The sequence below is a fragment of the Euphorbia lathyris genome, chromosome 1 (assembly GCF_963576675.1).
Source record: "Euphorbia lathyris chromosome 1, ddEupLath1.1, whole genome shotgun sequence".
In the NCBI taxonomy this organism is placed as follows: Eukaryota; Viridiplantae; Streptophyta; class Magnoliopsida; order Malpighiales; family Euphorbiaceae; genus Euphorbia; species Euphorbia lathyris.
Genome location: NC_088910.1, coordinates 23,136,040 through 23,146,416, shown reverse-complemented (window position 1 = coordinate 23,146,416; position 10,377 = coordinate 23,136,040). Strand labels below are relative to the sequence as shown.

Below are 10,377 nucleotides of genomic sequence, written 5' to 3'. Positions count from 1 at the left end.
TTTTTGTTTAGTTAATAAAACTTTACGTATATGAAGATAACATTTAACGAGTTAAAGTTTCTGTTTAAATACTTATTATCATTATTATCTTCTCGTAAAAAGGCTTATCATTATATATCATAACGCTAAAACAATTTATCCAACAATAAACTTTAGGCAAAAAGGTATCATGAGACATTTGAAATTTCATTTTTTAACAAATTAATTCCATGAATTTTTTTTTTATACATGTGATAATTAAAAATATCAAATTTGAACATAAAATTTTAAAATTTTTATTCTTAAACGTTTGAGAGTAATTTTTATTACATGTAACGTGACTATAGAAAAATTATAAAAACATAATTTCAAACAAATAGAAAAAAAATTAATCTAAGTTAGATTTTCATAACTACCTAAATTATTAAATAAAAACTTAATATAATAAAAATAAAAGATTAAGGGATATTTGGTTGTATCAATCTCTTCCACTCTTTCAATCTCTTACACGTTTTTTTCTGATTTGTTTTCTTCACAAAACACGTTGTTAGCTTTTGTCTTTTGAATATGATTTTCGTTTTTAACAATCGATGCAAAACAAACTTATACGATGATTTTTTTAACATAAATATAATGCTTTTACCATAATCAATGCCAACCTGACCATATGATTTATTTTTAAATTATATTAACTAATAGAGATAAGTTTAGTTCGTTGGAAAATGTATGTAAAATTAGATAGTAATTAAGTAGTAATCAACATAACAATGATGTAGTCGATTTTGGTTTGTTTTTCTGATCCATCATTGTGACTTGAAATTAGAGGTGTACAATGGATAATTTCTTTTATTTGGATTACAATCCAATCCATTAAAACAAATAATTTATGAATTGGTTGTTAAAAGCAAGCCAACCCATCAAATATTCAAAACAAAGGAGTTGCGTTGGGTTGAATATTAATTCAAATAATTCATTAGACTTTGAATGCCATACCTTGTTGAAAGCGATTCACGAGAGAATCGCGCATAGTTCAATGATAACTATATAATAAAAAAAACTATAATTTTGAGAATGTTAAATGATTCAAATAGTTTTAATTATTATGATTTTTTTATAGCAAATGTAGCAATATTAGTTTATTCTGCATTCATAGCTTTTGAGAATGTTAATTCAAATAATTGAAATAATTCTTAATAAACTTAAGTGAAATATCAATTAAAATAATAACTATAACTTTTTTAAAAATAAAAAAAATAAATTTGTTGACTTGAATTTCAATTAATGAACATATAAATAATAACTATTAGTCCAAATAATATAATGTCCTATCAAATTAAAACATAATAATATTATACTAGGACAAACTTCAATCAAATTAAAAAGTTTTCGATCCAACATCTTCGAATAATAATGTATAAATTCCATCATTTGTTTATATCCACTAAATTAAAGCAAAAAATTAAAAGACAATCAATACAAACAAAGCAAAAAAGTATCAGAAGTTTCATAAAATTTTAAACTAGAGACAAAGTAGAAGTCATTTACCTGCTTGAATAGGAATGTCGAGATGAACAAGAAGCAAAGAATTTGAACTATTGTGGATAGTTTCAAAAAGGACACTGTAGATGGGTCTATTAAGAGGAGGGAGGTCCATCTCTTTGGCTGGAGTAGGCCTAGTGAAGGATTGGTGAAATTGAATACTGACGACTCTTGCCTTAGAGATGGTAAAATTTCTGCTGGAGGGGTGTTAAGAAATGCAGGAGGCGGCTGGGTGTATGGGTTTACTCAAAATTTAGGTAAAGGATCCTCCTTTTCGGCGGAGCTCTGGGGGATTTATTCTGGTCTCAGACTAGCTATCAATCTGGGTTTGAAAAAGCTGATCGTTGAATCTGACAATATGGAAGCTATCAGATTGATCTCTGATATAAATACTACTTGTCTAAGTAGCAAAAACTTAATCAAAGGGATAAGAAGGTTTTGTTCTTCCTTCAAATCCATCAAGTTCTGTCACATCTTCAGAGAGCAAAACAGGGCGGCGGACCGTCTTGCAGAAGAAGGCCACATGACTCATGAGGAGTCTGAGAGTTTCTACCTTCTCCGATCCTCCTAACTTCCTTTCGTCTATTCTGAGGGAGGATATGGTTGGGGTCGGTTTTCCTAAACTGATCCCGGGCTAAGTCTTGGTTTGTGTGGTGTTTTTTGTTTTTTTCCTTTCCTATCCTACCAAAAAAAAAGAAGTCATTTACCTGCTTGAATAGGAATGTCGAGATGATCAGGAAGCAAAGAATTTGAGCCGAATAGGAATCAGAGAACTGCAATGCAACCAATCAGATCCAGAACCACATACGACATAATATATATCTCAATTAACAAAAAAAAACAATTAACCTCGAAATAATGAAATCAGAACCCAACTTACCAAGTAATGATGGCGAATTAGAGAAAAAGGAAAGAAAAATTGTACAAATGAAAAACCAACGATTTAAGAGGAGAAAATAGCGGCTGCTTTACACGGTGAACGACGAACGGTGATTTAGGAGAAGGGAAAGACGAGGTGAAAGGTGAACGACGATTTAAGAGAAGGGAAACAGTGAAGAAGAACACGATTTACGATTTAGGGGTGAAGAAGATTTTAGGATATTATGAATTTTAAGAAAGTAATGAGTTGGATGAATTAATTATTCTAACTTGATTCAGTATTTCTAAATTCAGTCCAATCCAATTCAATCCAATAAATAAATTAAAAATATAGAATATATTAGGCTGAGTTGGACTTGACTGGATTGATGGTTGGTTATAATTTTTACAGCCCTACTTAAAATACAAAAATCACACACGATATAGATCGACGATGAACAAAAACTAAAATTTTCTAATTTAACATAATTAAAAGATCGATTAAGCTTTAACGCGCAAAAGACACTCTGATATCATAACAAGATGAAAGAATAAAAAAGAAGAATTAGATTCTGACATCGATGAAGAAGAACGTTACCAAAAAAAAATCTAATACATCCTTATTCTTAATACTAATCACCAAACTACCCCTATTATATTTTAATTACATTTTAACTCTATTAACTATATATATTTTGGAAATATCTTGTGCCCCCCTCTCCATGCCATTTTCTTCTCATCCCTTGAAATCTTCCGGCCTCTCTCTTTCTCTTTCTCTTTTATCTTTTAATCCCCTAAATCTCTGCTTTTCTTTCTCTTTTTTGAGAGTCCCTCCAAAATTCATAATGCCTTATCTTCATCACATGAATCTGCCCTCCATTCTTGTCTTATTTCTTTCAATTTTTTTTGTTTTATTTTCAAGGGTGTAAAACATGGTCTTCAGATAAAACTAATTAAAAAATAAGTAACTAGACCAAAAATAATGGTAATAAAAATTCAAAATTTTTATATTGAATGTCTTATCATAATGGCCTTCTTGATGAGGAAGTGGTGATTTTGACACATTAAAGAGTAATTTTTTTTTTTGTTGCCAAGTCACGTGACTTATTTTATTTTTATTTAAAATATATACTTATAGCCCAACAAAAAATGCATTGTGCAACTGTTTTCCCATGTTATAGTAAAATAACAAAGTGTCACGAGCTCTACATACATCTTTTAAATTTTCACATGTTTTGTCTTTCAACGTTTCAATATAACACATATTATAAATCAATAATACTAATGCACATTAAATTATAAATTTCAAATTGAGATCTTAACCCTAATCTTTCAAAGATAGAGGCCTATAAACCATCTCTAATAGGAGTAATTCTGCCTTGTCTCCATCCCTGCTCTTGATTTATAGCAAATGTTGATTTTTGCAACGCTTTGAACAAAACGTAATACATGATTAAAACTAAAACTATCATTTCTGTCATATTGGTGGTATAATATTTGACAAGGTAATGATAGTTTTAATTTAACGTATTGTTTATGTCACTATAAACATTTAGACGTCTTCTTATAATTCAGGCCGAATTAGTTTAATTTTTATTGTAATTATTGGTAAATGTGTAAACACTAACCACTACAATGTAACATAAAATTATTGAATTGAAATTAAGCACTATAATGTAATTCATCTTTGAAATTAAACTAATATAGATTGTACCTAAATAATACAAAATTGTTTCCCAAATTTAGAGTTAAAGCTATTTCATTTCATACACTATCTGATCTGATCTGCCATCTAAATATTGAATTCAAGCATGCCCACCCCATTTTCGAACCCGTTCTGAAGTTTGTTCCACCTGCAAATAGAGGTGTCAAAATGGATCATAACTCATTTAACGACTCGTTTAACTCGTAATTAAACGAATTAGGGTTGACCCATTTATGTGTTGAGTCATAAACGAGTCGACCCACCTAACTCATATAATAAATGGGTTGGGTCATGAGTTAATTGAGTTGACTCAATTAACTCATTTAATAATTTGTGAAAAAATAATAAATTATGAAAAAACGGAAAATCGAGAAAAATGGAAAAAAACTAAAAAATAAAAAGCTGAAAATTACTTAGAAACTTAATGTATTTAAGGGTTAATTTTAAAAAAATGAAAAAAGTGAATAACAAGAAAAAGTGACAAAATACAAAAAATAAACAACCTGAGAAAAACACAAAAATGTGAAAAAACGAAAAACGAAAAAAAAAAACACGAAACCTCGAAAACGCGAAAAAACACAAAAACATGATAAACACGAAAAATAAAAAAACGTGAACCATCCCTTATGTCATTGGTTACATCTTTGTTCACTCCGTTTTTACTTTTTTTTATCTAGATTTTAATTATATTTAGTTAATCGGGTTAAATGAATTAAATATATTGATTTTTAATTTTCATTGCATTTAAATCAAAAGTTGCTTAGATTTAATTAATTGGATTAAATGAGTCAATTCATATAACTTGTTTAATAAATGAGTTGTGTCATATCCACCCATTTATTAAATGGGTCATCCAACTCATTTATTAAATGAATCGAGTTGTATCAATTCATATATTAAATGAATTGAGTCAATCCATTTATCCATTTTGACAACCCTACCTGCAAATGATTTATTCTCATTATTTATACACATCTACTATGTTAATATTAAAAAAAATATATATATATTTTTTAAAAGTTTCACGTATTCAATATGATTTATAAATTTATAATTGTAGGTTTGATATTTCTTCTATTTTAAAAGAAAACCAAAATCCCCTAAAAAATCTTCAAACTTCGACTACGCGACAAACATTCAAAACAAAACTTCAGAAATTTTGATTTTTACCCCTTCTAACAATAAAAACATTTTAAACAGAAATACATGACTAAAATTTTCCTTGTTTACTAGCAATTTTAGTAGGAAAAGTACGTTTTTGTAAATAGATGTAATCTAGACCCGTAATTATTAATTTTTAAACTAAAAAAAACGTCTTTGCAGATGTGTGAAACCACATAGTTTTATTTTTATATTTATTTTGATGCAAAAAATAAATAAAATAAAATTTAATTCACCTCTTTATTCCAATTGGTTCTGTAGAGAATATATAAGAGAAGTACTGTCTGCAAAGCAGTTCCTGCTATCATTCCTCCCCACAGTCCCTGCATAATAAATAGATAGGGGTATACATATGATATAAAGGCAAGAAAAATGATAATTGTGTCCGTCTATGAATAGAGAGTAGAAAAGTAATATACCGTTACACCCAATTCGGCTTTGTAACCAAGGAGAAAACCAAGAGGAAGCCCAAAAATGTAATAGCAACCAATGTTAACATATGCTACTAAAGCTTGCCACCCACTTCCAATTGCAACACCTATATACAAATTTTGTAAGTAAAAAGACGTATCAGTATTTGAGCGGTTTTAAACCAATGTGGTCTCGATCAACCACTCGTAAAATGGAGGCTTTTTCAACTAGTCATGGCTACTTGTTGGATATGGCTCATAATATCCAAGGGGCTTATCTCGGAGTGGAGCGGAGAGGAGCGAGAGGAGTGGAGTGCGTGAGTAATTTTATTACACACTATAAATACATGTAAACTGTATCTCTTTTACACGATCAATAAGAAAAACCGCTCATCGCTCCTGGAGACGTAGTCAATTAAAAACTGCCGAACTTCGTTAACAAATCATTGGTGTTCGATCTTTGCTTGATTAATTCTGTTTTATTTAGCTTCGTTTTTCAACACTACTTAAGCCTCCGGCTCCTTCAATACTCTCAAGAGTTCCATTCTAGCTCCATACCTGATTGATATCAGGGGCGGAGCCAGGATAAAATCTCTTAAGAGTGTTAAAGAAGACAAGGGACTAAAGATAGGGGCTGCTTGCCATTGCACCTTGGACCGTGGGGAACCACTCCTGAGAAGGGTGGTTCCGCATTGTCTCAAAGGTGTAAGTTGCCCTCCCAACATATAAAGTCTTTTTCTTTTTGCCTGCCCACGACGAAGGCCAAAACAATGCCCCTCTTGGCCTGGACCGAGCAGTCCAAGGCTGGATCAATTGAAATGAGCAGTACGTACGTACCTCCAATAACTGGCTGGATGCTGTTAAGAACCATGGTGATACCAAGAAGAAAAGCAAGCTTAGAGACAGCTACTTGGAGAGGTTTGCTGTTGGTGAAAATGATAGCAAAATAATCCTTTGCTATCAATATTATGATCATGAAAAAAAGCCCAATCAGAAATGACTGAAAGATTGTCACATATACTGAATATTTTGCAGCTCTTGGCCTTCCTGATCCAAGTTCATTCGACACACGAACACTGAAAATCAAAACACCAGTTAAAGTTTCAATCTTTTCTTTTTCTTGTAGCTCTGCATCAATGTGAATTAAGAACACTTTACCTTATAGCTGCATTGATTCCAATGAATAACATGGCCTCCCATCCATTAAAATTCATGCTGAATTTATCAAAAGAAGAAAGAAACCATTAGAATGAGCGAGAATAAATTTAAAATCATCCTATGAAACCGTGCAATGTTAGCAATAGACTATCAACAAACATACCCAACAAAAATCTATTCCCTCTATTAATGTGATTTCATGTCAGCTCGCTATTTAAAATATAAATTTAGTCTTATGGTTACTAAGTGTTAACAGATTTCGACTATATGCATGAAACCGTGTAAATTTAGCACTAACATTTGACTCTATGTGAACAATAGAGCTTAAATGATACAAACATGAACTAAATTAACAGAAAAAGAGTTTCTGTTAACACGTTGTTAATAGAGTCTGAATATGCTCTATCTTTAAAAATCAGTGCTAACATTATACAGTTTTATACATAGAGTTAAAATATAAAATATGTTATCACCCGTAACGGTAACTATAAGACTAATTTTGTACAAGTCATGGCCTATCAACTTAGAAGTCCGGACTTACTTTCTTTCTGCGCCTTAATTTCAAAATTGAATATAAAAACATCTCAATTTTGCATTTATTAACATAAAAGTCTCTAAGAATCATATTTATCATTTTTTTTCGAAATTTGCTATCACTAAATAACCACTTTCCCCATTCTGACCAAATAATAATTAAAAAGAGCAAAGTTTAAAACTTTTATATCCGGTTTTAAAGGTAAGAAGTTAAAAAGAAAATAAGTTCTAAATTGAAAAGTCATAAGTGCAATTTACCCAATTTCATCAAAAAAAAAAAAAAAAAAAAAACAAATGGAAGCAACTCACCAAATAGAAAGAGAACCGACGGCAATAACAGCATTATCAAGATGACCAGTAAGCACAATAATGCTCATCATATACCAAATTTCAAGGCAAAGCATAACAGCAGAAGCAAGTGAAAGCCTAACAAACGCCCAAATCTCCTTAAAAGCAGCACTAGAAAATCCATGCCATCCTTCCTTACACCAACCTACCACATAAACAACTTGAGCTATAGATATTCCCCAGCTTGTAACATCATATGCTATGGCTGCACCATTTGTCCCCCACCCAAACACATATATTAACAACCATAGCAGAGGTATATGCACCGTAAATGCCACAAACCCAATCCAAGCTAGCACCCTAACCTTGCTTTGTGCTTGCAGAAACTTTTGGGTTGGAAAATTTATGGCTAATGAGAACAATTGAGGAATTACTAGAATAGTAAATTGTCCTGCTAATTCTGCTACTGTGTCTTCTTGCCCCAATAGCTTTAAAATTGGTGTTGCATATATGTAAATTGGTAAGAGCATTATGCAGCTAACCCATAGAATTATCCATGATCTTTGCATATATACTCCCAGGAGTTGGATTTGCCCTGCCCCAAATGCTTGCCCACATAGTGTCTCTAGTGCACTCCCCATACCCAGCTGCAATTAGTCACCAATTTTTCAGCTTTTCATGTCAAGATTCTATCCTTTTCAAATAAAATCAAACTAAATGATGGGTTTAAACATAATCATGATTATATAGTATGGATGATTCTGAAATAATCGAAAATTTTCAAACATAGGGCTCTCCATACCCAGCTGCAATTCAGTTCACAGAATCATCAGTTTCTGATTTCAAAATTGTATCATTTTCAAATAAAATCAAATTTTAGGGAAAAATAGAGATTGGGTTGAAATATTGGGAATTTCAGAAAACAGAGTAAAACAGAGTACTCTCCATACCCAGCTGCAATTCAGTTCACAAAATTTCCAGTTTCTGATTTCAAAATTGTACGTTTTTCAAATAAATTGAAATTACAGGGCATAATGGGGATATGTTATGCGGCTTGAAAAAAGAGAGGAGGAATCGAACCATGAAGCCGAAAGAGAAGGTGCCGATAACAGATAGAGAAATGGCGACGGCAGAGAGCTCGAGATCTCCGATATGGCCGACGAAAATGTTAGTGACAGAGTTTATACCGTATTGGCAAACCATAGTGAATACAATGGGAGTGGCAATTTTCCACATCTTAACACTTTCAATCCAAAATACACTCTTTAGTTCCTTGAAATTGGTGATCGGAGAGTAATCTCCGTCGCCGGTATCTAGATTCCCGTTGAGAAGTGGGGTATCCATTTTTTCCGGCGAGTAGAGGTTCAGATTTGGGTGATGAGACCTTGGAAGAAATATTCAGAGATTGACACTCTGAGAGTATCAGGCTCTAAGCAGCCGTTTGCGCTTTCTCTTTTAAAGACAGTTGTGACAAATGAACAAATATGAAATATTCATTTTCTATTTTTAATATTTCTAATCAATTTATTTTATTTTCCTTTTTTTTTTATGAATCATTTTCTTTTCCTATTAAACGTAATTTTAGTGTTAAGGTTATTATTTAATTATTTATAATGCTAATATTTTTTTACATGTTACTTCTAGAGGTTCTGGAACCAGTTTTTACATACACTATACAATTTCTCAAAATTAAATTATAAGTTAGATTTTATAAGTAAATTAATTTCTCAAAATTAATTAACCATCTGAACCACAATCTGTCGGAAACAGAAAACCGATGGGTAGTTCTAACGATCGAGGGGACTAAATCATCCACGACAGAGGTGGTTTCAGTGACTGGGGGAGCCTGAGCTGCTCTAGGCCCCCTCTGTCTCTGCCTCTGGTGTCAGTGAACAGTTGTTCGTTGAAAAACACCCCTTACTGGGGTGATTATGCACGTGCTCATCCTTCCATCTTGATGTGCAACGTACTAATTGCATCCCAACAGATGAATAGTGGCACATTTTTTTTTGTATACCGCAATTCAGACCAAAACAACATTGTTTATGCATTGATAAGGGTAAAATTGTTCCACTCTGAAAATATTGAGAATACAATTTTACCATTTCTTACCGGTACATATTCATTTTTTCAAAAAATGTTAGACAAATTTGTATTTTATCTCAATTATACATGTATAAATAGGAAAGATGTCATTCAATTGGCACTCTCATTTGTTGTTACATCATTGCATGCAAGGGGAACTCGCTCAATTCACAATTGGTCCGACTCGTAATTCACTTCTGACTCCGTAGGGTGGGACAAGAGGTATTATTGCCCAAGCTATTCTAAACTTTGTAATGAATGTGTTTCTGATTTTTATTGAGTTGTGCTAGGATATTGGGAAAAAGGTTTAATGCTTATTGGTGGGTAAAAGACGGTAAGGTTATATAATGGATGCGATGCGAAAAAATGTGTATCCGTAAATCAACTGAGGGTTTGGGTTTCGAGAAACCCCACGAGTTCAATCTTGTAATTTTGGGTAAACAATGTTGAAGGTTTATCTATGAACCTAACTCGAATTTATAAAGCACGATATTTTAAGGATATCGACTTCCTTTCCAAGGGTCACGACTCTTGTTGTCCAATAAAATTGTAGAAGATGAGTGGTTCTGGATTCATTATCATAGTGTTATAAATAATCTCTAAATTATTCAGTAGAACTATAAGACCAAAAGTCATGTCAGTTCATCGAGAACAATAGTG

At 32.0% G+C, this 10,377-nt stretch overlaps 1 protein-coding gene across 1 annotated transcript; it reads right to left on the bottom strand.

The window, feature by feature from the left end:
• Positions 1–4,056: 4,056 nt before the first annotated feature.
• On the bottom strand, positions 4,057–9,090 carry LOC136223124 (protein DETOXIFICATION 35). The gene is made up of 7 exons (XM_066010995.1): positions 8,713–9,090; positions 7,654–8,279; positions 6,811–6,867; positions 6,490–6,728; positions 5,662–5,780; positions 5,479–5,565; positions 4,057–4,229 (listed from the first exon to the last, which is right to left on the bottom strand). Exons 1-7 carry the CDS (start codon positions 8,974–8,976, stop codon positions 4,182–4,184), a joined length of 1,440 nt encoding a protein of 479 aa, XP_065867067.1. The 5' UTR covers positions 8,977–9,090; the 3' UTR covers positions 4,057–4,181.
• Between the last annotated feature and the right edge of the window lie 1,287 nt (positions 9,091–10,377).